Below are 27,237 nucleotides of genomic sequence, written 5' to 3' on the forward strand. Positions count from 1 at the left end.
GACTGAAAATGACGGGCAGTTGCTGCAGTGCTTGTCAATGCAGTAGTTTCCCCTGAATGCTGAGATTAATCGTATGCAGTTGGTTTTTGCAATCTGATATTGATCCATTAAGGAGTGTCCATTAGGCTTGAAGTTCACTGATTTACTGCTGCACATAAGCAGGATCAGAACTCCACTGAAATAAAGCAAAGCACTGTTCTACACGTGTGTCTGCGTGAGCAGGAAAGCTCATTGTACACGGCGCTTGGCTCGGTTTGTGGAGGACCTGTCATGTCTGACTGTAGTCAAACTACACCACACAACTCCAGCCTGGAGGACCCAAATGACTAAATTTCAAAACTTCCCACCCCCTCACACATGCACTGTGACATTTGCACATACAACCCACCCAAAGCCCGATTCAGGTTAACGTATAATAAAGCATGTGTAAAAATTCAGACAGGATAATAAAGCAAGCTAGAACCAAAGAAATGAAATGTAATCAGATGATTGTCTGCAGCCTAACCTCACTATAACACAGCTCGCATACCCGGCATCATACAGAGATTCTGCCCCAGTGTTACGCTGAACTATTTGATACAGATACAATAGTGAACATGATTCATTAAAATCACAAAGTCTTGCATTTCTACAACACCTTTCATGGCCTCATGTTGTCCCAAAGTGCTTTACAGCCAATGAAGTACCTTTGGAGTGTAGTCACTGTTGTAATGTGGGAAACGCAGCAGCCAATTTGCACACAGCAAGCTCCCACACACAGCAACGTGATAATGACCAGATAATCTGTTTTAGTGATGTTGATTGAGGGATAAATATTATCCAGGACACCAAGAACATATGCCTGCTTTCTTCGAAATAGTGGCCGTGGGATCTTTTACATCCACCTGAGAGAGCAGACGGGGCCTCGTTATAATATCTCATCTGAAAGACGGCCCCTCCGACAGTGCGGCACTCCCTCAGTACTGCCCCTCCGACAGTGCGGCACTCCCTCAGTACTGCCCCTCCGATAGTGCGGCACTCCCTCAGTACTGCCCCTCCGACAGTGCAGCAGTCCCTCAGTACTGCCCCTCCGACAGTGCGGCACTCCCTCAGTACTGCCTCTCCGACAGTGCGACACTCCCTCAGTACTGCCCCTCCGACAGTGCAGCAGTCCCTCAGTACTGCCCCTCCGACAGTGCGGCACTCCCTCAGTACTGCCCCTCTGACAGTGCAGCACTCCCTCAGTACTGCCCCTCCGACAGTGCGACACTCCCTCAGTACTGCCCCTCCGACAGTGCAGCAGTCCCTCAGTACTGCCCCTCCGACAGTGCGGCACTCCCTCAGTACTGCCCCTCCGACAGTGCAGCACTCCCTCAGTACTGCCCCTCCGACAGTGCGGCACTCCCTCAGTACTGCCCCTCCGACAGTGCGTCACTCCCTCAGTACTGCCCCTCTGACAGTGCAGCACTCCCTCAGTACTGCCCCTCCGACAGTGCGACACTCCCTCAGTACTGCCCCTCCGACAGTGCAGCAGTCCCTCAGTACTGCCCCTCCGACAGTGCGGCACTCCCTCAGTACTGCCCCTCCGACAGTGCAGCACTCCCTCAGTACTGCCCCTCCGACAGTGCGGCACTCCCTCAGTACTGCCCCTCCGACAGTGCGTCACTCCCTCAGTACTGCCCCTCCGACAGTGCTGCACTCCCTCAGTACTGCCCCTCCGACAGTGCGGTGCTCCCTCAGCACTGCCCCTCCGACAGTGCAGCAGTCCCTCAGTACTAACCCTCCGACAGTGCTGCACTCCCTCAGCACCGCACTGAAGACCTTTTTTAGTATTAGTTTGAAGGATTATAAATGAAGTTGCTGCAGACCTGGTGAATTTTTGACATGGAGGGGGCCATTGTTAGCCAACCCACTGGGAGGATTAACTTAAAATTACCCCCGGAGTATTTTTGCATTTTTTTTGCTGTTCAAAAATTTGGAACCCTGGAAACTTTTGGCAAGCTTCCAATAGGTTAATTGTTCAGCTGTTTTTGTTTTTGAAAGTGATAAAGTTATTTTACCAAACGCTGGCCTAACCTTGCAGCAAGTGTGGAAAGCTGAGAGTCCGCAAGCCAATGGAACAGTCGGCCCACGCCATCTAGTGTCGGGAAACCGTAACTACACATTTAAATGACCCAATAACTTGGTTTGGAATAAAACCAGGTGCAAACACAAGTCATTTTGCAGCTAAGGAATGCAGGAAAAGAAAGACCTTCTAATCTTACAGAACCAATCTGCTCCAAATAGTGTGAAACGATCTGTGGTGTGAAAAATAGCGTCAAGATTTTTACAGCCAGAAAACTGGAATTCACGGTTTTATTTTATATTCATTATAAGAGACACATGATGTTGGAGTTCAGAAACAAATTCCATTGCTTGGTGTGCCATTCGGACTGCTCCTTCACCCTCGGCGTATGTTCCTTCACCCTCGGCGTATGTTCCTTCACCCTCGGCGTATGTTCCTTCACCCTCGGCGTATGTTCCTTCACCCTCGGCGTATGTTCCTTCACCCTCGGCGTATGTTCCTTCACCCTCGGCGTATGTTTGATTGAAGATTTCCAAGTTCTGAAATGAGGTCTGTCACTGATTATTTCTCTACTGTTTCTAACTGATCGCAGTGTCGGTGCTAATGTTGCAAAATATAATAAATAAAAGGGACTTTCTAAATTAGAACAAATGTAAATACAGGAAAGGGCGGGGGAGTGGGACTAGCTGAAATGCTCTTGCAGAGAGTTGGCACGGGCTCAATGGGCCGAATGGCCTCCTGTCCGGTTACATAAGAACATAAGAAGAATAGGAGCAGGAGTCGGCCATTCAGCCCTTCGAGCCTGCTCCGCCATTCAATAAGATCATGGCTGATCTGATCTTGAACTCAGCTCCACTTCCCTGCCCGCTCCCCATAACCCTTTAATCCCTTATTGCTTAAAAATCTGTCCATCTCCGCCTTAAATATATTCAATGACCCAGTCTCCACAGCTCTCTGGGGCAGAGAATTCCTCAGATTTACAACCCTCAGAAGAAATTTCTCCTCATCTCAGTTTTAAATGGGTGGCCCCTTATTCTGAGACTATGTCCCCTAGTTTTAGTTTCCCCTATGCGTGGAAACATCCTCTCTGCATCCACCTTGTCGAGCCCCTCATTATCTTATAAGTTTCAATAAATCGCCTCTCATTCTTCTGAACTCCAATGTATATAGGCCCAACCTACTCAACCTATCTTCAGACGTCAACCCCTCATCTCCAGAATCAACCTTGTGAACCTTCTCTGAACAGCCTTCAATGCAAGTATATCCCTCCTTAAATACGGAGACCAAAACTGGACGCAGTACTCCAGGTGTGGCCTCACCATTACCCTGTACAGTTGTAGCAGGACTTCTCTGCTTTTATACTCTATCCCCCTTGCAATAAAGGCCAACATTCCAGTTACCTTCTCGATTACTTGCTGTACCTGCATACTAACTTTTTGTATTTAATGCACAAGGACCCCCAGGTCCCTCTGTACTGCAGCACTTTGCAATTTTTCTCCATTTAAATTATAATTTGCTTTTCTATTTTTTCTGCCAAAGTGGATAACCTCACATTTTCTCACATTATACTCCATCTGCCAAATTTTTGCTCACTCACTTTGCCTTATAATATCCCTTTGCAGATTTTTTGTGTCCTCACAATTTGCTTTCCCACCCAGCTTTGTATCATCAGCAAACTTGGTTACATTACACTCGGTCCCTTCATCCACGTCATTAGTATAGATTGCAAATAGTTGCGGCCCCAGCACTGATCCCTCTGGGGCCCCACTAGTTACTGTTTGCCATCTGGAAAATGACCCATTTATCCCAACTTTCTGTTAGTCAGCCAATCCTCTATCCATGCCAATATATTAGCCCCAAGGTGTTATCCCTGCATCCAACCCACACTACCTGTGAGCACAGCTTCTAGGCTGGGAGGAGGTTTCAGAATCACAACTTAAATTGATTTATAATTGAAGAATGTTTTCTCAAGTAAATTCACGTTGAGAATGTATATTTCATTTACAGTATTGTCTTCTATTGATCCAGCAGGTTCCATATGCCAATATTCTGTAATTTCTGGCAAATTAACCAGGTTACCAAAGGTTACAGTGATGCTTGGAATGCTGGGCCAGCATTAGATTTTCTAACATTCTGTACATTTCCATGTAGTACTAAATCAATGAAAATGCTAAGCACGGATTGTGATCCTGCAATGTAGCAGGCTGTGGGATAACACACAGCTACTTCTGAAGCTAGGCATAATCGTCTGCAATTAAAATAACTAAAGAAAACAGAAATCCTTCCGTCTGAAGGTCAGTCTGAAGTCTGACCAATCAGATTGATTATTCTATATCATAGAATAGGGAGAAAAGACATGGGTGAAAATCATTTGTACCATTTAAAGACCACACTGTAACTAAATGCAAAACAGTGCACGCTTGAATCATATAAACATGTGACCGATGGGTCAGACGTTGTCCGAGCTGAAAAATAATCTGAAAAGCGGCTTCACACTTAATGATTATTCAACTCATAGACAAAACAGTCGAATTTATTCAGCAACTGAGTGCATCAGGCAGTGGTCCCCTTGTTGAACAATTGCAGCAGGATTATTAGTTTCTCTAGACAAACAATATAGCAGAACAAATTGTGATTTTCTTTCTGTAATATTTCAAGCAGAGAAACTAGAATTACTGCATCAATTTATTGTTCATATACCCATCGAGCTGGAGGCCACTTGAGGGACTATTCGAACAATCCAAAACTGCCCCTAACCTGCTTTCCCCCAGAGCCCTGTGTCTACCTCTACTACAAATATTACACAGGATATACGACACATAAACAGGCCATTCGGCCCAACCAGTCCATGCCGGTGTTTATGCCCCACTCGAGCCTCCTCCCATCTTTCCTCATCTAAATCTAACCGTCTATTCAGCTGTGGCTCTGTGGGTAGCATACTCCCCTCTGAGTCAGGAGGTTGTGGGTTCAAGTCCCACTCCAGGAACTTGAGCACATAAATCTAGGCTGACACTCCCAGTACAGTGCTGAGGGAGTGCTGCACTGTCAGAGGTGCCGTCTTTCAGATAAGACATTAAACCGAGGTCCCGTCTGCCCTCTCAGGTGGATGGAAAAGATACCATGGCACTATTTCAAAGAAGAGCAGGGGAGTTATACGTGGTGTCCTGGCCAATATTTATTCCTCAATCAACACAACAAAAACAGTTTATCTGGTCATTATTGCTGTTTGTGGGAGCTTGCTGTGCGCAAGTTGGCTGCCGTGTTTTCTACATTACAACAGTGACTACACTTCAAAAAGTACTTCATTGGCTGTAAAGCGCTTTGAGACGTCCGGTGGTCGTGAAAGATGCTATATAAATCCAAGTATTTCAAGTCTTTCTTATTCCCTTCTCCCCCATTGGCTTGTCCAGCCTCCCCTTAAATGCATCGATACTATTCGCCTCGACCTCTCCCTGTGGCAGCGAGTTCCACATTCTCACCCCGCTCTGGGTAAAGAAGTTTCTCCTGAATTCCCCATTGGATTTCTGGGTGACTATCTTATATTGATGGCCTCTAGTTATGCTCTTCCCCACAAATGGAAACATTCTCTCTGTATCCACTCTATCAAACCCTTTCATCATTTTAAAGACCTCTATTAGGTCACCCCTAAAGAGAAAAGAGACCCAGCCTGTTCATCCTTTCCTGAAATGTATGCCCTCGCATTTCTGGTATCATCCTTGTAAATCTTCTCTGCACCCTCTCCAGTGCCTCTATATCTTTTTTATAAAATGGCGACCAGAACTGTACGCAGTGCTCCAAGTGTGGTCTAACCAAGGTTCGATACAGGTTTAACATAACTTCCCTACTTTTCAACTCTATACCACGAGAAATAAACTCTAGTGCTTGGTTTGTTTTTTTATGCCCTTGTATGTTGCTGTGTCACAACTTTCAGTGATTTGTGTATTTGTATCCGAGATCCCTTTGTTCCTCTCCCCCACCCAGACTTACACCCTCCAAGTAACAAGTGACCTCCCTATTCTTCCTACCAAAATGTAATACCTCACATTTATCTGTGTTGAACTTCATTTGCCAATCATATGCCCATTCTGCAAGTTTATTAATGTCCTCCTGTAACTATTGAGCCAATTTTATCGCAGAAGATGCAATAGTCTCTGTCTATGACACTGATAGATTGAGACCAGATGCAGTTGTTTCGGTGAAATCAGGTGGGGGATTGGTGAGTTTTGCATTGCTTCGCAATCACACCTTTGCTCTAAGTGTCCATTTGAGTGAAGAAGAAGGAAAGTTGGCCTTGCCCTCCACAGTGAAGCTTTGTGCCATTTCACTTGCTGTGCTCATGGTGATTTTGAACTTGGGAAGTTTTACAACTGAACATCGAGTTTCAAGCAAGAATTTGCAATTTCAATCATAGTTTTCTTGCTTGCTCTCTCCTCCTTTCACATCCACTTTTTTTATCATTTCATTATATTTAGCAGCAGAATGTAATCGAACCTCAATGAACTAGAAATAATGTTCCATTGTAAGGGCTTGTTGAGTCTCAGTAATGTGTTGGAAAAAATGAGTATATCACCCAGCCTGCAAAACTGCTTAACACACGGAACAGCTCACAATTACAGCATCATCTTTGCTTTTTACCCAATGTAGTTCTCAACCAAATACAGACAGATAGACAGGCAATTTCCTCGGTTTGTCAGAAGCATACTTGGCATTATCCTGTTTTCGGTGGCATATAATTTATGGCTGGATAATCACGCATGTTCCCAGTCCACCATCTCTGATCTTACTCACTCTACTGCCGTTGATGAAAAGGAAACTCCAATCCAATTGGTTCAAAATTGTTTCCAATTGTTCAATAAAATGGCCAAGGGGGTAAAGCAGCTTTACATTTTCAAGACTTTTATTATGTTCTACAATTTCAACGATTATTTAAAAGTTAGGACAGCACACCTGTCACCTCCGACCTGCTCCTGCAAACAATTCTGGAAACTTTATCAGGGTCGCATGCGAATTGTTGAAAGCACCACTGCTGTGAGATTATTTGGTGCAATCAGTCCCCTTCGTTTTCACATTTAACATAATTAGAAACAATTTGTTGTTCTCAAGCAATTCAAAAGATCATTATTTTCTTTGAGAAAATACCAAGTGCTGATAATAACTCAATTATGTTAGCAATAAGAGATTATACAAATTGCCCAACAGCACTGTGGGAGCACCTTCACCACACGGACTGCAGCGGCTCACCACCACCTTCCCTAGGGGCAATTATGGATGGGCAATAAATGCCGGCCTTCCCAATGACACCCACATTCCAAGAATTAATTTTTTTTAAGCGTTGCTAGTGTCTGCAGCACGGAGAGCCAGCTGACAGACAAGCGGTGTTCCCAACCCGACAGCACTGGCCAGAATTGCAGTTTGGCATCGCTGCCCTACACAGACCTTTCCCTGACATTCGATAATGTTTATAACCAGAACATTAAACTTGTGATTTTTGAACAACTGCACGTGTGCTGTCGCTCCTCCTGAATTTGTCTCTCAGACCGAGCTGGTGAACTCCGAGCAACAAGCTCCAGCAATTGCTGATGGAAGCAATTCGGCAACAGGAGGAAACCACTGCACTCTCGGGTTACAAGTTCAGCTTTGAGGACAAAGGGTTAAGGAAAAGTAAAAATTAGATTTTACTTTGTGTACAGAAATGCCAAGGTAACTGGCCTCAAAGGTCAATTCTAATAAAGTCATGGCTGTGAAATTTTATAAATGGCTCTAATTTAACTCGATGATTGTACCATAGGTTAGAATAGGAATATTGCAATGCCTTACTCATAGTGGAAAAGCCATCATCAGCCCCATCAGATCCATATTCAGACTGAGACCGACCAAGGCCGAGAGAGTAACCCTTGTGCTTCCGGCTGCCTGAATGTGACCTCCTTTGACTGTTCAACTGTGATCTGGTGGCTGCTGAGAAATGTAGAACAGAATGAGGAAAAAGCAGTGTCACCAAAATAATGTTCTGACGAAGGATCATCGACCTGAAACATTGACTCTGCTTCCCTCTCCACAGATGCTGCCTGACCCACTGAGATTTCCAGCATTTTCCATGTTTAAAAGGACCTCACATTTAAAGAGACAGAAATCATTTTGAAGAGCTGTGTAGGAGTATTTTAGAAAGCATTTTTTACAAGTGGACAGAATACTTATGTGAGGTTAAACTATAGCATATTTCTGGAGCTGGGAGAAACATTCTAGAATCTGAAGACCATTCTGTAGCTAAGGACGAATACTGCACTGCATTCCAGAGCAAGATAATCAGAAGTGATCAAAAGTGGACAATTACTATTCAAAAAGGTCAGAATTTATCCCAATTATGACCACTTCCAGTTTGAGCAGTCCTATCCATTCCTTACTGCTCGTTCCCTCCATCCCTGCATACGCCTGACAGCATTTTGCACATTCTATAATTGCACCGCACATTCTCAGAACACCAGGCCTGGCACAGAAGCAGAATTGGGGAGAGGGGGTGAAGGGATAATTTTGGGCAAGACCCAATTCTATCGGGCCTGTAAGGATACGCTACTGATCTTACACCTATATAGTCACTCATGAGGCTGAGTGGCCAATAGCCAGAAATGTTAACTGTTATTAGTTGTCACGTGCACAGGATTACTGCAATGCACTGAAGTTGCCATGGGTATCTTTTGAGGAAGTTCAGTGAAGGAACACCATTAAAATAGCATGGAGCTGGATAGAAGATGAGGTAAACAAAGAAGCTATTAAGCTTCGATCTCAAAATCTAAGTTTCAAAAGACTGGAGGGCAGCCTGAGCGGTCAGGAACTCCAAGCTACTGAGGTCCTCGGAGATGAGTTAATGTACGAGAAGATAAGATGAGTGTTGATTTGAGCACAATGAGGATGGGGGTTAGGAGGAGGACGTGTACACCTTGGATGTATTAGTAATGATATAATTGAGAGGAATAATAAGCTGCACCACTGCCTAATTTAACAAGTCAGTAACAACACGGAATGTGTATCCGAGCTAAACAAAACATGTTTATTGAAATTAATCCATCCTAATACCCCTGATTTTCTTAATAATTCCAGGAAATGCATCTTATCATTATGAATATTTATTCAGTAGTTGCTTAGTTACGATAACATCTCTTCAGGAACATTGAGATTAGGCTGAATATGAATTATTCCTGATGGACTACTATAACATTATTCTGTCTGTTGCTTCTGAAGCACTCTGTCAGCACAGCCACAAACAGTGCTCGCACTGCATCAAAGGAGCTGTCGACAACTTTCAACATGTGCACTGTTTCATTCCACTGTCCCACCCAGCTCCTGAGGATCAAAGCATTGATTCTTTTCAGGACTAATCTGGTCGGGGCTTGAGTCTGTCTATTGCCAATAATGGAGCATTCCCACAATTAAGGGAATGCAAAATGCTAACATGGGAACATAAGAAAGCACAGGAATGGAAATGTTCATCTGAGTGTTGCCATTACCACGCGACCACCATAAAAGGAAAGGACTGAACTTACACCAAGGATACAGACGGGCATATTTTATTGTAATATTTCAAGATTCTGTTGAATATAAGAAATAGGAGCAGGAGTCGGCCGTTCGGCCCCTCGAGCCTGCTCCGCCATTTAATACGATCATGGCTGATCTGATCATGGACTCAGCTCCACTTCCCTGCCCGCTCCCCATAATTCTTTATTCCCTTATCGCTCAAAAACCTGTCTATCTCCGTCTTAAATATATTCAATGACCCAGCCTCCACAGCTCTCTGAGGCAGAGAATTCCACAGATTTACAACCCTCTGAGAGAAGAAATTCCTCCTCATCTCAATTTTAAATGGGTGGCCCCTTATTCTGAGACTATGCCCCCTAGTTTTAGTTTCCCCTATGAGTGGAAATATCCTCTTTGCATCAACCTTGTCGAGCCCCCTCATTATCTTATCTGTTTCGATAACATCACCTCTCATTCTTCTGAACTCCAATAAGTATAGGCCCAACCTACTCAACCTATCCTCATCAGTCAACCCCCTCATCTCCGGAATCAACCTAGTGAACCTTCTCTGAACAGCCTCCAATGCAAGTATATCCTTCCTTAAATACGGAGACAAAAACTGTACACAGTACTCCAGGTGTGGCCTCACCAATACCCTGTACAGTTCTCTGCTTTTATACTCCATCCCCCTTGCAATAAAGGCCAACATTCCATTTGCCTTCCTGATTATTTGCTGTACCTGCATACTAATGAAGTCAAAGTAGATCCCACCATGACAGTACCTGTATTTGAATACTCTATAATGTTTGGCAGATATCCGTTGTTGTCAAGATACACAGGTACAAAAGCTGTGTACTTGCTAATGATATTACATGCCTTGCTGGTGTGAATCGCATTCAGCTGGTATCTTCTTCCAGAACCTAAAATCAAAGGGCAAAAATAAAATGCACATATTGGTTATCTAATCATTTATGGACTGGTAAGATCATTGTAGAGAATTATTTTACAGCCGCAAGCACTTCTGGTCCCAATATGTAACATTAGTGCAACTCCTAATTACACAGCGAAAAGAGACTCTACCTGTAGCAGGTAAATCACCTGTAGATAGCATCTTAATCACCCTGTGACAGCTCATCGCACATGGGCAATAGAAGGACGTGACACACACAACTAGTTTACCAAACAAACTCCATTGGGTCTTCCAGGTTACGTATCATTTAAATCCAGCTGTTATAATTGCATGAATTGATCAAGAAAGTGTTGTAATAATGTGGGAATAGTAGTGGAGAATTTCCTCCCTTCTGTTGGAATTCTCCTGTTCATGAAATAACTCATTGAAGACCAAATCCACAGTCCATTTTTGTCCTGGGGGTTAAGCCTATCACCACCTGGGTACAAAATGAACACGAGGGTTACTCTGATTTATGTTGTTTATTGAAAATATTGAAAATATCTCCAGCTCAGGAAGCTTGCAACCAACAGCATTAAAAGAAATAGGTGCGCAATTAGGGTTGCTTTCGTTATAATCTTCCAAAGATCGCTGGATTGAGGAATAACACCAACGGATTGAGGGGTAGCAAAAAGAGAATGTTTATCGGTACGAACATCCATTCTATGACAGAGCAAAGGTCAAAGTGATTACAGGCCAGTGATTGTAATGCCAGTTGTATGGAGATGGATTTCAGCAGCCACTCAATGAGGTTTTGCACAAGACATTACTGGCTTAGAAAGGGAGCATGGACTCGGAGGCACAAATGTGGAAATCAGTGGGGAAGCAGGAAGCAAAGAATTGGGATAAAAGGGGCATTCTAAAATTGGAGGGCAATTATTAGATTGGAATCAATGTTCCCTCTCAATTTTTTTCGTGGGCGGTACCTTTAAATTTGCCGAGCCGCCCAGCATGCGGAATGGTAGTGAGCGGCCTGTGAAGGACCCTCCCGATTGCTGTGTGTGCTCACAGCTCAGAGGGAGCATGGCTGACAACTAGTGTTTCCTAGGCGCCAGTTCTCAGGCCCCAGCCTTCATAGATGTATAGACGAATCACGTGGCGATAGAAAGAAAAGAATCACAAGCACAAAAAATATTAAAAAGGAACAGAAAATGCCTGCATTGTGCAATGGCCCATTCCACATCTATAAGAGGAAGCTCAGTTAGTGTTTGGGATGTTCTTATTATTGGTTCCACCTGCAGCTTTCTCTGTAAGATGCTGACCAGCTGGCTGTGAAATACGTACGGACACACATGTATCTATATATATCATTACTCAGCATGCTGCATTTATTCTCAATATAATTGTCGAGTATCACTGGACACTCTGCAATATTCGTGTCCTGATTAAATCCTTACCATGTTCTATTTCACATTCTTTTTCAGCCATTTGTTCAAAATCTCGAATGATGGACTTAGCTGCCAAGTGATGGATCGTTTCATTCCACAGATCATCCTGTGCAGCACCACAGTTTGTTCTTTGGTGAAGAAGGGATTCAAGATCATATGCAACTTCCCACTGGATGACTTCACCACACAACAAGCCAGTAACGACTGCCCTGCAGTCAGACTTGCACTGATGGGCTGGGTTCCAGGTCAGTGGTGGCTCCTGCAATTCAAGGGATGAGTCAACTTCAAGAGTTGATGATTGATGGTGAAAATGTCCTGCAAAAACAGTCAAGGTGATATTCAAGTGTTAGTTATTCAATACCGACACGGACACGATGGGCCAAATGGCCCCCTTCTGTGTTGTAATTTTCAATGTCAAAATGTCGTAACATCAAAAGATTTTAAAATGCAGGCAAATCCACCAATATACTGATCTGATGGACCCATATTGCTGATAAAAGCCCAAGGTGAAGTGAGGTGAGGGTAGTTAGAAAAAACCCAAGTTAAAACAATATTATTTTGGGAAAGACAGAATGAGGTAGCAAGAATAGAGAGAAGGGCAGTGTTTAAATAAAATTATTTATGCATTCTCTGTGTGGATTGGGCATGGAATAACTGAAACTTGCATTTACGTAACACGTAGGTAGAAGACTCAGACCATTTTAAAACAAGGAGAAAAGGGATCAGGTAGACACCATACACGGGGAAAGGAGAAGTGAATGGAGAGGGCAGGGATGGGGAATCAGACCAGTCAAAAAGGAGGGTTCTGTGGAAGGGTTTGAAAGCAGGAGAGAGAAAGAGGAGGTAAGGTAGAGGGAACGGAGTAGAGAGTTCTGAAGGCAGGAGTGCGATCACTGGACAAGCAGCCATGGTGGTGACGTGTCGGACAAGACGTTGGGTCATTAAGGCCATGGAGAGATTTTAAACTGTACACTGGGATACAGAAAGCAATGGAGCTTGAAGAGGATGCGTGGATGGGAATTTAAGACAAGTTTAAGGGTGAAGAGACCAATGCAGCATTTTGGCTGAGTTGAAGTTTGTATAGAATCATAGAAATTTACCGCACGGAAGGAGGCCATTCGGCCCATCGTGTCCGCGCCGGCCGACCAAGAGGCTACCCAGCCTAATCCCACTTTCCAGCTCTCGGTCCGTAGCCCTGTAGGTTACGGCACTTCAAGTGCACATCCAAGTACTTTTTAAATGTGGTGAGGGTTTCTGCCTCTACCACCCTTTCAGGCAGTGAGTTCCAGACTCCCACCACCCTCTGGGTGAAGAAATTTCTCCTCAAATCCCCTCTAAACCTCCCCCCAATTACCTTTAAATCTCTGGTTGTTGACCCCTCTGCTAAGAAAAATTGTTCCTTCCTATCCACTCTCTCTAGGCCCCTCATAATTTTAGACACCTCAATAAGGTCTCCCTTCAGCCTCCTCTGTTCCAAATAAAACAAACCCAGCCAATCCAATCTTTCTTCATAGCTAAAATTCTCCAGTCCTGGCAACATCCTCGTAAATCTCCTCTGTACCCTCTCCAATGCAATCACATCTTTCCTGTAAAGCGGTGACCAGAACTGCACGCAATTCTCTAGCTGTGGCCTAACCATTGTTCATACAGTTCAAGCATAACCTCCCTGCTCTTGTATTCTATGCCTCGGCTAACAAAGGCAAGTATTCCCACCAACGCCAGGAATTCCCGCCTCTCGGACTGCCGCCGCCTCTCGCTGCCGCTGAGCCTTTATAGGCCTCACCAACGCCAGGAACTCCTGCCTCTCGGACTGCCCCCAATGTCCTAGGGGGAGTGTTTGCTAGTGCTGTTGGGGAGGAGTTTAACTAATATGGCAGGGGGATGGGAACCTATGCAGGGAGACAGAGGGAAACAAAAAGGAGGCAAAAGCAAAAGACAGAAAGGAGATGAGGAAAAGTGGAGGGCAGAGAAACCCAAGGCAGAGAACAAAAAGGGTTATTGTACAGCAAAATTCTAAAAGGATAAAGGGTGTTAAAAAAACAAGCCTGAAGGCTTTGTGTCTTAATGCAAGGAGTATCCGCAATAAGGTAGATGAATTAACTGTGCAAATCGATGTTAACAAATATGATGTGATTGGGATTACGGAGATGTGGCTCCACGATGATCAGGGCTGGGAACTCAACATCCAGGGGTATTCAACATTCAGGAAGGATAGAATAAAAGGAAAAGGAGGTGGGGTAGCATTGCTGGTTAAGGAGGAGATTAAGGCAATAGTTAGGAAGGACATTAGCTTGGATGATGTGGAATCTATATGGGTGGAGCTGCAGAACACCAAAGGGCAAAAAACGTTAGTGGGAGTTGTGTACAGACCTCCAAACAGTAGTCGTGATGTTGGGGAGGGCATCAAACAGGAAATTAGGGGTGCATGCAATAAAGGTGCAGCAGTTATAATGGGTGACTTTAATATGCACATAGATTGGGCTAGCCAAACTGGAAGCAATACGGTGGAGGAGGATTTCCTGGAGTGCATAAGGGATGGTTTTTTAGACCAATAAGTCGAGGAACCAACTAGGGGGGAGGCCATCTTAGACTGGGTGTTGTGTAATGAGAGAGGATTAATTAGCAATCTCATTGTGCGAGGCCCCTTGGGGAAGAGTGACCATAATATGGTGGAATTCCGCATTCGGATGGAGAATGAAACAGTTAATTCAGAGACCATGGTCCAGAACTTAAAGAAGGGTAACTTTGAAGGTATGAGGCGTGAATTGGCTAGGATAGATTGGCGAATGATACTTAAGGGGTTGACTGTGGATGGGCAATGGCAGACATTTAGAGACTGCATGGATGAACTACAACAATTGTACATTCCTGTCTGGCGTAAAAATAAAAAAGGGAAGGTGGCTCAACCGTGGCTATCAAGGGAAATCAGGGATAGTTTTAAAGCCAAGGAAGTGGCATACAAATTGGCCAGAAATAGCAGCGAACCCGGGGACTGGGAGAAATTTAGAACTCAGCAGAGGAGGACAAAGGGTTTGATTAGGGCAGGGAAAATGGAGTACGAGAAGAAGCTTGCAGGGAACATTAAGGCGGATTGCAAAAGTTTCGATAGATATGTAAAGAGAAAAAGGTTAGTAAAGACAAACGTAGGTCCCCTGCAGTTAGAATCAGGGGAAATCATAAGGGGGAACAAAGAAATGGCGGACCAATTGAACAAGTACTTTGGTTCGGTATTCACTAAGGAGGACACAAACAACCTTCCGGATATAAAAGGGGTCGGAGGGTCTAGTAAGGAGGAGCAACTGAGGGAAATCCTTATTGGTCGGGAAATTGTGTTGAGGAAATTGATGGGATTGAAGGCCGATAAATCCCCAGGGCCTGATGGACTGCATCCCAGAGTACTTAAGGAGGTGGCCTTGGAAATAGTGGATGCATTGACAGTCATTTTCCAACATTCCATTGACTCTGGATCAGTTCCTATGGAGTGGAGGGTAGCCAATGTAACCCCACTTTTAAAAAAAGGAGGGCGAGAGATAACAGGGAATTATAGACCGGTCAGCCTGACATCGGTAGCAGGTAAAATTATGGAATCAATTATTAAGGATGTCATAGCAGCGCATTTGGAAAATGGTGACATGATAGGTCCAAGTCAGCATGGATTTGTGAAAGGGAAATCATGCTTGACAAATCTTCTGGAATTTTTTGAGGATGTTTCCAGTAAAGTGGACAAGGGAGAACCAGTTGATGTGGTATATTTGGACTTTCAGAAGGCTTTCGACAAGGTCCCACACAAGAGATTAATGTGCAAAGTTAAAGCACATGGGATTGGGGGTAGTGTGCTGACGTGGATTGAGAACTGGTTGGCAGACAGGAAGCAAAGAGTAGGAGTAAATGGGTACTTTTCAGAATGGCAGGCAGTGACTAGTGGGGTACCGCAAGGTTCTGTGCTGGGGCCCCAGCTGTTTACACTGTACCTTAATGATTTAGACGAGGGGATTAAATGTAGTATCTCCAAATTTGCGGATGACACTAAGTTGGATGGCAGTGTGAGCTGCGAGGAGGATGCTATGAGGCTGCAGAACGACTTGGATAGGTTAGATGAGTGGGAAAATGCATGGCAGATGAAGTATAATGTGGATAAATGTGAGGTTATCCACTTTGGTGGTAAAAACAGAGAGACAGACTATTATCTGAATGGTGACAGATTAGGAAAAAGGGAGGTGCAACGAGACCTGGGTGTCATGGTACATCAGTCATTGAAGGTTGGCATGCAGGTACAGCAGGCGGTTAAGAAAGCAAATGGCATGTTGGCCTTCATAGCGAGGGGATTTGAGTACAGGGGCAAGGAGGTGTTGCTACAGTTGTACAGGGCCTTGGTGAGGCCACACCTGGAGTATTGTGTACAGTTTTGGTCTCTAAACCTGAGGAAGGACATTCTTGCTATTGAGGGAGTGCAGCGAAGGTTCACCAGACTGATTCCCGGGATGGCGGGACTGACCTATCAAGAAAGACTGGATCAACTGGGCTTGTAGTCACTGGATTTCAGAAGAATGAGAGGGGACCTCATAGAAACGTTTAAAATTCTGACGGGGTTAGACAGGTTAGATGCAGGAAGAATGTTACCGATGTTGGGGAAGTCCATAACCAGGGGACACAGTCTCAGGATAAGGGGTAAGCTATTTAGGACCGAGATGAGGAGGAATTTCTTCACCCAGAGAGTAGTGAACCTGTGAAATTCTCTACCACAGAAAGTTGTTGAGGCCAATTCACTAAATATATTCAAAAAGGAGTTAGATGAAGTCCTTACTACTGGGGGGATCAAGGGGTATGGCGAGAAAGCAGGAATGGGGTACTGAAGTTGCATGTTCAGCCATGAACTCATTGAATGGCGGTGCAGGTTAGAAGGGCCGAATGGCCTACTCCTGCACCTATTTTCTATGTTTCTATTCCGTATACCTTCTTAACCAACTTATCTACCTGGTCTGCTACCTTCAGGGATCTGTGGACATGCACTCCAAGGTCCCTTTATTCCTCTACACTTCTCAGTGTCCAACCATTTAATGTGTATTCTCTTGCCTTGTTGGCCCTTCCCAAATGCATTGCGTCACACTTCTCCAAATTGAATTCCATTTGCCACTGTTCTGTCCACCTGACCAGTTCATTGATATCTTCCTGCAGTCTACAGCTTTTTCTTCATTACGACCACTCGGCCAATTTCTGAATCATCTGCAAACGTTTTAATCATACCCACTACATTCAAGTCTAAATCATTGATATATACACAAAAAGCAAGGGTCCCAGTACTGAGCCCTGCAGAACCCCACTGGAAACAGCCTTCCAGTCATAAAAACACCCATCAACCATTACCCTTTGCTTCCTGCCTCTGAGCTAATTTTGGATTCAACTTGCCACTTTGCCCTGGATCCCAGGGGCTTTTACTTTCGTGAGCAGTCTGCCATGTGGGACCTTATCAAAAGCTTTACTAAAATCCAGATACACATCAAACGCACTCCTCATCGATCCTCCTTGTTACCTCCTCAAAAAGATTCCATCAAGTTAGTCAGTAGAGATGATAATGGGGAGGCCAGCCTAAGGAGCATTGAAGGTCAAACTCTGAGGTGACAAAGACACTGACTGTGGTTCTGTCAGCAGAAGGTGAGGGATGAGTTCAGGTGTTCAGTAAGGCAAGACAGCGGTTTCATTAATGAAGCAGATGTGGGGCTGAATCTGAGCTCTGGGTCAAACAAGATGTTAAGGCTCCCTGACAGATCGAGATGCCAGTCCAGGGATGCTAACTGACTCAAAGTGCAGAACTACTGAAGGGCACGTCAAATTTCCTGACATTCAGTTGGAAGAAGTTTTGGTTTATCCAGGTCTTGATATCAGACAGGCAATTTGAAAATGTGGCAACAATTCTTGGCTCAATGAGGGAGGCAACAAGGTAGAGTTGGGCATTTTCAGCAGACATTTAGAAGCTGCCCCGCTGTTTCTGGATAATGTCACCAAAGGGGAGTGTGTCGGTAATGAAGAGGAGGGGGCTCAGAGGCACAGCAGCAATAAGTCAAGGAGGAGTTGAATCTAGAGATGGCTGCAGAGAAGAAACCTTGAAGGACGATCAAGTGGTCGACTGTGTCAAAGATGCCAGAGAGGTCAAGAGGGATCAGGAGAACTAGGAAGCCATGTTCACAATTGCACAGGATATCATCTGTGCCTCACCACTGGGGACTGGGCGGAAGCCAGATCGAAGAGACAAATAAAGAACAGTGAGAGAGGTAGAAACATCGTTGAAAGGCAACAGAAAATTAAAGACATTGGAGAGGTGAGAAAGTTGACTAAGGTGGAGGAAATGGAGAGATTGAAGGTGGGTTCTTGAGGATGGGAGTGCGGAGAGTGGTTTTGAAGGAGGTGTGGACAGTACTGGATGAGACACTGAGGGAATGTTCGGTACAGAGGGATTCAAAGGGCTGTTAATGTGCCTTGAATTGGGTCTGACCATCATACAACTGATCCGACAACTGATTGTCAAATTTGGGGGAAACGTGTATGATGTTTTAAAAAACTGAACAGGACTTTACTACATTTTCAAGATTTGAAATGCCTTTGAATTTAGAAAGGGTTAAACAATAAATACAAAGGTCCATTTATAGAGAAGAATAGCGATCGTATATGCTCACTACATTTTGGTTTAACATTGGTACTTGGATGATATCACAACTACAGCTGCCAAATATCCCAAGCAATCTCACCGGCATCGATAATTGAATGGAATGGTTTGACCCATTGATTAGTTCCAAACACTTTGAATGACCTGTGAGGTAGGTCCCCTTTCAAAGGCAATCGGAGGAATTGATCCATATATATCAAGGCCTTCAGTTTACCAGTCCATAACATATATCCTCTGCATCTTGCAGAAACAGCCAACAGGAACCAATTTTAACCTGGTGTGCTTTTACCAGCAAGAAAAAATTCAACAAATACGGGACCATAGACATAATAAGAACATAAGAACATAAGAATTAGGAACAGGAGTAGGCCATCTAGCCCCTCGAGCCTGCTCCTCCATTCAACAAGATCATGGCTGATCTGGCCGTGGACTCAGCTCCACTTACCCGCCCGCTCCCCATAACCCTTAATTCCCTTATTGGTTAAAAATCTATCTCTCTGTGATTTGAATACATTCAATGAGCTAGCCTCAACTGCTTCCTTGGGAAAGAATTCCACAGATTCACAACCTTCTGGGAGAAGAAATTCCTTCTCAACTCGGTTTTAAATTGTCTCCCCCGTATTTTGAGGCTGTGCCCCTAGTTCTAGTCTCCCCGACCAGTGGAAACAACCTCTCTGCCTCTATCTTGTCTATCCCCTTCATTATTTTAAATGTTTCTATAAGATCACCCCTCATCCTTCTGAACTCCAACGAGTAAAGACCCAGTCTACTCAATCTATCATCATAAGGTAACCCCCTCATCTCCGGAATCAGCCGAGTGAATCGTCTCTGTACCCCCTCCAAAGCTAGTATATCCTTCCTTAAGTAAGGTGACCAAAACTGCACGCAGTACTCCAGGTGCGGCCTCACCAATACCCTATACAGTTGCAGCAGGACCTCCCTGCTTTTGTATTCCATCCCTCTCGCAATGAAGGCCAACATTCCATTCGCCTTCCTGATTACCTGCTGCACCTGCAAACTAACTTTTTGGGATTCATGCACAAGAACCCCCAGGTCCCTCTGCACCGCAGCATGTTGTACTTTCTCCCCATTCAAATAATATTCCCTTTTACTGTTTTTTTCCAAGGTGGATGACCTCACACTTTCTGACATTGTATTCCATCTGCCAAACCTTAGCTCATTCGCATAACAAAAATGTTACATTATAATAGGCTTACAATTGACCCCGAGAACAGAAATCAGACGATCCTTTATATAAGCAAACAATACTTCTAAAATGGTTTTACTTTAAAAGCCTACGACAAGGATGTTGTCTTCAGTCTGGCAATTTTATTGTGAACAGGTTGTGTTCTGAGCAGCAGATGGATGCACGAGAAAATTCCTTGCTCGGGTTCCATGAAATTGATATTTCGCTCTCTTTATAAACAGTAAATTCTACTGTCTGCCTGGGAAATGGTTAAATAAATTGCTGCCAATGCAGTCATTTTAGGTGCATTGCATTTCTGAATGTTTGTATACTCTGAAGATGTCTAAATGATCTCAGATAGATAAGGACTCTGAGACAATGCTGCTGCTTTATATATTTCATCCTTGATGTCAGAATGTACCACAGAATCACCATTATTGTCAAATATAATTTGATTAAGACATATTCACCCCAACTCTGCAGCTTCAAGGAGTTGCAAACTTTTTGAATTTAATTATGAGAGAATTTATTACTTCAGCTAAGAGGTCCCCTGGGATTGTGAAATCATCTATAACATCTTGTGAAAAATGTATAAATCCTGATGGTTTAGTGAATAATTCATCAGCTGAGGAGGTCCTGAGCCACACACAGGAAATCTCGTGCCATCCCTGCTGTGTACTGAGTGAGCAGTTCGTAACTGGAAAAGGGGGCTCAGGACCAGTCGCATTTTTACAATTGGCCCCTGAGCTGGGAGAAAATCAGCCAGAGGTCTCACTCCAATTGTTACACAGGACACAAGGGTGGAAGATGACCGAGGCCAAGATTGATTTGTCTGTAATGGATCCCTTGGTTAGACCACACTTGGAGCACTGCGTACAGTTCTGGTCGCCGTATTATAAAAAGGATATCGAGGCACTGGAGAGGATGCAGAGAAGATTTACAAGGATGATACCAGGAATGTGAGGGTTTACATATCAGGAAAGGATGAACAGGCTGGGTCTCTTTTCTGTTGAAAAAAGGCTGAGGGATGACCTAATAGAGGCCTTTAAAATTATGAAAGGTTTTGACAGAGTGGATACAGAGAGAACGTTTCCATTTGTGGGAACATAACCAGTGGCCATCAATATAAGATAGTCACCAAGAAATCCAACAGGGAATTCAGAAAAAACTTCTTTACCCAGAGAGTGGTGAGAATGTGGAACTCGCTGCCACAGGGAGGGGTTGAAGCGAATACGAACATACGACCAATGACGGACAGGGAAAGACCGTCTGGTCCCACGGGCCTGTCCCACACAATCCCAATACCCAGTGTATCACAACATATACACTCCACCCACCCCAAACCTTGCAATCTCCTGCAGAGGCAAAAAAAAATGAAAAAACCCAGGCCCATTTAGGGGAAAAGAATCTGTAAAATTCCTCTCTGACCCATGTAGGCGATCAAAACTAGTTCTGGAGTTCACTCTGGCCATTAAATTCCCTGCAGTACTGACCTTCTGTAAGAGGTAATCTCCGCCGCAGCCAGAAACACATCCAGCTTTCGCTGGAAGGGATTCAGTGAGTCTGTATCCACCACATGGAACGGCAGCTTGTTCCCGGAGAAGACCCACCTCCTGACGTCTAACCTCGATGTAGCCCGATACAACTTCAATTTGTGCCCCTGGTCCTGCCTAACCTGTTTCATTGAAATAAATGGTCAGCTGGAACACCGTCTATTCCCTTCACTTTCTTATAACCCTCAATCAGATCCCCCCTAAAGCTACGCTGCTCTAAGGTACAGGGGCCGAAATGGCCCTCCACCAGTTTGGGGCGGTTAATTTGAATGAACTGAAGATTTAGCGCCATAGAGATGGGGCGGAGAATGGAGCGACATTCGGCCGGGGCGGGAGGAACCAGTGAGGACCCAATTTCACCCGACTCTCATTCAGTCATAATGAGGCATCTGGTCCCTGGTCTTCTGAAAAGGCATGTCTTTCAGGAAGGTTATGGTCATTGCCATTAGTTGTATTGGATCATCCGGTGTGTGTTTCTAGCATCAATGGGAGCTCTGAGAGGCAGCACAAGGGCAGCCAGATTCAGCGATGCCCAAATTGAAATGCTGGTGCGAGGTGTGGAGGACATGAGGTGCCTCCTACCTCCAGAGTCTGTGAGGTTCTCTCGGCAGGTCTTCTGCAAAGCTTGGGCAGAGGTGGCTGTCGAGGTGCTGGGCTCAACAGTGGACCGGACAACTCCGTGCCGAAAGAGGTTCAGCGACATCACTTGAGTAGTGAACAGAAGTACCTGTTGGTCCCAACGACTGAACTGCAGCTGTCTGCCGCAGAATGAAGGCAGCATGGCTGCTGCCAGGATAGTGGCGTCTATGGCCATGATTGGTGCGTGTGGTCACACGTCAACTGTACATTGAGTGAGTGGTATCCCTTTCGCTTTCGGAAGATCTCTGGATTGTTCCATGGGGCCCTCAATGTGACGTAGGTGCAGTCTATGGTGCCCTGCACCCCGAGGAAGCTGAACCCCTCAGGAAGCCAGTTCACCGCTCCGTCTGCTTCTTGCTGGTCATTGGAAATGAGATGAAGCCCCTCCTCCTCTTATTGAGCGCTTCTGTGACCTGACGGATGGCGCAATGGGCGGTAAACTGGGAGAAGTTAGAGATGTCCGTTGTGGCTCCCTGGAAAGATCCTGTGGTGCAGAGTTTGAGGGCGATGGTGACCTTGGCTGTCGCTGAGAGAGCCGTCCTCACCCTTATTTAAGGCTCCAGGTCTGCCTGCAGGAGATGACAGAGTTCCGTCACCACGTAACAAGGCACAGAGGCCAAAACTGAGCCCGATTCACACAACGCTGTGCACTTACACCAAAGAGCTCATACCTGTTATCGGCAGTGCGGCAGTGAAAGTATCGTATGACGGAAGGGTGCATGATTTACCACTGTGGATTGTACCAGGCGATGGCCCAACGCTGTTCGGAGGAACTGGTTAGGCAAGATCTGGTGGAACTGGGACAACATCAAAGCCCTGTCCTAGGTGGATGACACCTCGTGCGCCCAGGTGCTAAACAAATTCCCGACGTTATTTGAGCCAGGCATCGGCAACTTCACAGGCGCCAAGGTGCAGATTCATCTTGTTCCTGGGGCACGGCCTGTTCATTACAAGACCCGAGCAGTCCCATATATGATGCGAGAGAAAGTCGAAATTGAGCTGGACAGACTTCAATGAGAGGGAATCATATCGCCAGTCGAGTTCAACGAGTGGGCCAGTCCAATCGTGCCGGTGCTTAAGAGCGATGGGACGGTCAGAATCTGCAGGGACTACAAGGTGACGATCAACTGAGTCTCGTTACAGGATCAGTACCCACTACCCAAAGTGGAGGACTTATTCGCAATGCTAGCAGGGGGGAAGTCATTCACCAAGCTAGATCTAATCTCTGCTTACATGACACAGAAACTGGCTGAACCGTCAAATAAGTTGATGTGCATCAACGCGCACAAAGGACTGTTCTTGTGTCACAGATGCACCTTTGGAATTCGTTCAGCAGCGGCCATCTTCCAGAGGAACATGGAGAGTCTGCTGAAATCGGTTCCATGCACCGTGGTGTTCCAAGACGACATCCTGATCACTGGTTGCAACACCACCGAACACTTGCACAACCTGGAAGAGGTTCTAAAGCGACTGGACAGAGTGGGACTTAGGCTGAAACGCTCCAAGTGTGTTTTCCTGGCGCCAGAGGTCGAATTTCTGGGGAGAAGGATTGCGGCAGACGGCATCAGACCCACGGACTCCAAGACGGAGGCCATCAAGAATGCACCCAGACCACAGAAAGTGACGGAGCTGCGTTTAATCCTGGGACTCCTCAACTACTTTGGGAACTTTCTATCGGGGTTGAACACTTTACTGGAACCCTTGCATTTGTTGCTACGCAAGGGTGATGACTGGGTTTGGGGTAAATCTCAAGAGACAGCCTTTAACAAGGCCAGAAACCTGCTATGCTCCAACCAGTTACTTGTATTGTATGACCTATGTAAACGCTTAGTACTCGCATGTGATGCGTTGTCGTATGGGGTCGGCTGTGTGTTACTGCAAGCAAATGTGTCAGGCAAACTGCAACCGGTTGCATATGCATCCAGAGATCTATTGAGGGCTGAAAGAGCCTATAGTATGGTTGAGAAAGAAGCGTTGGCTTATGTATATGGGGTTAAGAAAATGCATCAATTTGGTCTCTGGTTCGAGCTCGAAACCGACCACAAACCGCTTACTTCACTGCTCTCAGAAAGCAAAGGTATCAACACTAATGCTTTGTTCTGCATCCAAAGATGGGCACTAACATTGTCTGCATATGACTATGTGATCCGCCACAGACCAGGCCCAGAGAACTGTGCTGATGCCCTCAGTCGGCTGTCATTGCCCGCCACCGGGGTGGAAATGGCGCAACCCGCAGACTTGCTTCTGGTAATGGATGCTTTTGAGAGTGAGGGGTCACCTGTCATGACTCGCCAGATCAGGACCTGGACCAGCCAGGACCCTCTGCTATCACTAGTAAAAAGCTGCGTCCTCAATGGGAGCTGGTCGGGGGTTTCCGGGGAAATGCGAGATCAAATTAAGCCTTTTCACCGACACAAGGACGAAATGTCAGTCCAGTCGGATTGCCTCCTATGGGGGAATCACGTGATTTTGCCCGAAAAGGGCAGGGAAACATTTATACGCGATCTACACAGTACCCACCCAGGCTATCGCCAGGCTACACGTCTGGTGTCCCGGCATTGACTCCAAATTAGAGTCATGCGTACACCAATGCGACACTTGCTCACAGCTGAGCAACGCACCCAGGGAGGCCCCCCTGAGCCTGTGGTCATGGCCTTCTAAACCGTGGTCAAGGGTCCACCTAGATTGTGCTGGCCCCTTTCTAGGGAAGATGTTTCTAGTAGCAATGGACGCTTACTCAAAATGGATTGAATGTATAATAATATCATGTACGTCCACTGCCACCATTGAAAACCTCAGGGTATTGTTTGCCACCCACGGTTTGCCTGATGTCCTTGTCAGTGACAATGGACCATGTTTCACCAGCTTGGAATTCGACGAGTTCATGACCCGCAATGGCATCAAACATGTCAGGTCTGCCCCGTTTAAGCCTGCATTAAACAGACAAGTGGAACGGGCAGTCCAAGATGTCATGAATCTCACACTACTATATATAACTGTATCTTACCATGCTATACATGACTGTAACTAGATATGACCTGTAACCACAAGCATACTTTACCACCAAGGGTGCACTTGCAGGAGACACTGCATACCTGTCCCACACAGGTATATAAAGGCAGGTCTCAGGAAAGTGTGGCACTCGAGAGCTGTGAAATAAAGGTGCAGGTCCAGAGTGATTTTGACTTTAGCACGTGCCTCGTGTAAGTCTGTACTGCAGGACTTTACAGTGGCGACGAGTTACGGGATCACAGAATCCACAGAATGGCTACCAACGGCTCAGATGAGAAATACAATGCTGGAGACAATTGGGAGGACTTTATAGAAAGGCTCCAACAAAGCTTTGTAACCAAAGACTGGTTAGGCGACGATAAGGCAGACAAGAGAAGAGCCCATTTCTTGACCAGCTGTAGCTCGAAGACATACGCTTTAATGAAGGACTTGCTGTCACCCGAGAAACCAGCAAGCAAGTCGTTTGAGGAGTTGAGCACACTGGTGAGAGACCACCTGAAGCCAGCGAGCAGCCTACACATGGCCAGACACAGGTTCTACAACTACAGATGCTGTGTGGACCAGAGCATACTCGACTTTGTGGCGGAACATCGGAGGCTGGCTAGTTTATGTGAGTTCTCCGATGAACTAAGGAGAGAAGTACTGAGAGACTTTTTTATTGAAGGAATAGGCCATGCAGGCATATTCCGAAAGCTTATAAAGACCAAGAACTTGACACTAGAGGCAGCAACACTGGTCGCACAGACATTCTTGGCAGGAGAAGAAGAAACGAGGTTGATCTATACTATGGGTACGACAACTAATGAAACATAGGAACAAGGGGTTCACAGCGTGAAACAAGCCACTACCCCCACACACAGACACAGGCAGGAGAGCAGGCCGTCAACAGCAGGCAGTGGCGCCAGAAGCCATCAAGGGTCACAGGAACGGCCGTTCACACCTCATCAACTACAGACTGAGAGAAGCTCAAGAGAGATCAGCCAGTCGCAGCTCATCCTTCGGAAACAATGGAAGCGGTCTGTGCTGGAGATGTGGGGGAAGGCACTCAACAAGGGGATGTTGATTTCAGCATGCTGTTTGCAGAAACTGCAACTATACAGGGCATCTGGCTTGCATGTGCAGAAAAACAGCAGCTCGGCTGGTATACGAATCGGAAGGGTCGGAAAGCGGACCAGAAGACGGTGGGGGCAGTGCCCGGGACACCGAGGTACAGCGGGTCAACACGATAAATGTCCACTGTTCTTACAACAAGACGCCTCCAATAATGATGAGGGTCCTACTCAAAGGTATACCCGTCAACATGGAACTGGACACAGGAGCTAGTCAATCTCTCATGAGCGTGCAACAATTTGAACAGCTGTGGCCGCACAAAAGCAACAGACCAAAACTCACAAGGATTGACACCAAACTAAGGACCTATACCAAAGAAATCGTTCCAGTCCTTGGCAGCGCCATGCTCTCAGTCACACACAAAGGGACGGTGAACCGACTTCCCCTGTGGATTGTCCCCGGAGATCTCCTAGCACTGTTGGGGAGAAGCTGGCTGGCAAAACTAAATTGGAAATGGGATGATGGTCACAGCATGTCGTCAGAGGAACGGACCTCCTGCTCAACAGTTCTAAGTCGTTTTGAACATCTCTTTCAGCCAGGTGTGGGCACCTTCAAAGGGGCTAAAGTTAAAATCTACATCACACAGGATGCCAGACCGGTCCATCACAAGGCTAGAGCTGTGCCTTATGTGATGAGAGAAAAGATTGAACACGAACTGGACCGGCTTCTGCGGCAAGGCATAATTTCTCCCGTGGAATTTAGCGACTGGGCAAGTCCCATCGTCCCCGCCATATGAATCTGTGGGGATTACAAGTCTACCATAAACAGAGTCTCCCTACAGGACCAATACCCGCTGCCCAGAGCGGAGGACCTATTTACCACATTGGCTGGAGGAAAACTTTTCTCGAAACTAGGTCTCACATCTGCATATATGACGCAAGAACTGACCGAAGAGTCTAAGCTACTCACCACCATCAACACACATCGAGGCCTTTTTATGTACAATCGATGCCCATTTGGTATCAGGTCGGCAGCTGCTATATTCCAGCGCAACATGGAGAGTCTGCTCAAGTCCATCCCGGGAACGGTTGTGTTTCAAGATGACATACTCATCACGGGCAGGGACACCGACTCCCATCTCCGTAATTTGGAGGAAGTACTAAGTCGATTGGATCGGGTAGGCCGAAGAGTTAAGAAATCCAAGTGTCTGTTTCTCGCGCCCGAGGTAGAATTTTTGGGCAGAAGG

General features: G+C 45.7%; 2 protein-coding genes across 6 annotated transcripts in view; one reads left to right on the forward strand and one right to left on the reverse strand.

Annotated features, from left to right (window-relative positions):
- Positions 1-27,237, forward strand: part of LOC139228999 (uncharacterized) — a 132,812-nt gene that overhangs the window by 60,759 nt on the left and 44,816 nt on the right. For 2 of the 5 annotated variants that reach the window (XR_011587653.1, XM_070860665.1), the window contains exon 2: positions 11,927-12,222. The gene's annotated coding sequence lies outside the window, so the exon portion shown is untranslated. Of the gene's footprint in view, positions 1-2,560; positions 2,594-8,297; positions 8,387-11,926; positions 12,223-27,237 lie in introns of those variants that run through there. The other 3 variants (XR_011587655.1, XR_011587654.1, XR_011587656.1) reach the window with 3 other exon arrangements.
- Positions 1-27,237, reverse strand: part of vwa5b1 (von Willebrand factor A domain containing 5B1) — a 303,883-nt gene that overhangs the window by 42,158 nt on the left and 234,488 nt on the right. The window contains 3 exon segments of the mRNA XM_070860664.1: positions 7,862-7,999; positions 10,336-10,473; positions 11,900-12,205. Coding sequence (XP_070716765.1) covers positions 7,862-7,999; positions 10,336-10,473; positions 11,900-12,205 — 582 coding nt within the window.

This window comes from Pristiophorus japonicus, chromosome 18, assembly GCF_044704955.1.
Source record: "Pristiophorus japonicus isolate sPriJap1 chromosome 18, sPriJap1.hap1, whole genome shotgun sequence".
Lineage (NCBI taxonomy): Eukaryota > Metazoa > Chordata > Chondrichthyes > Pristiophoridae > Pristiophorus > Pristiophorus japonicus.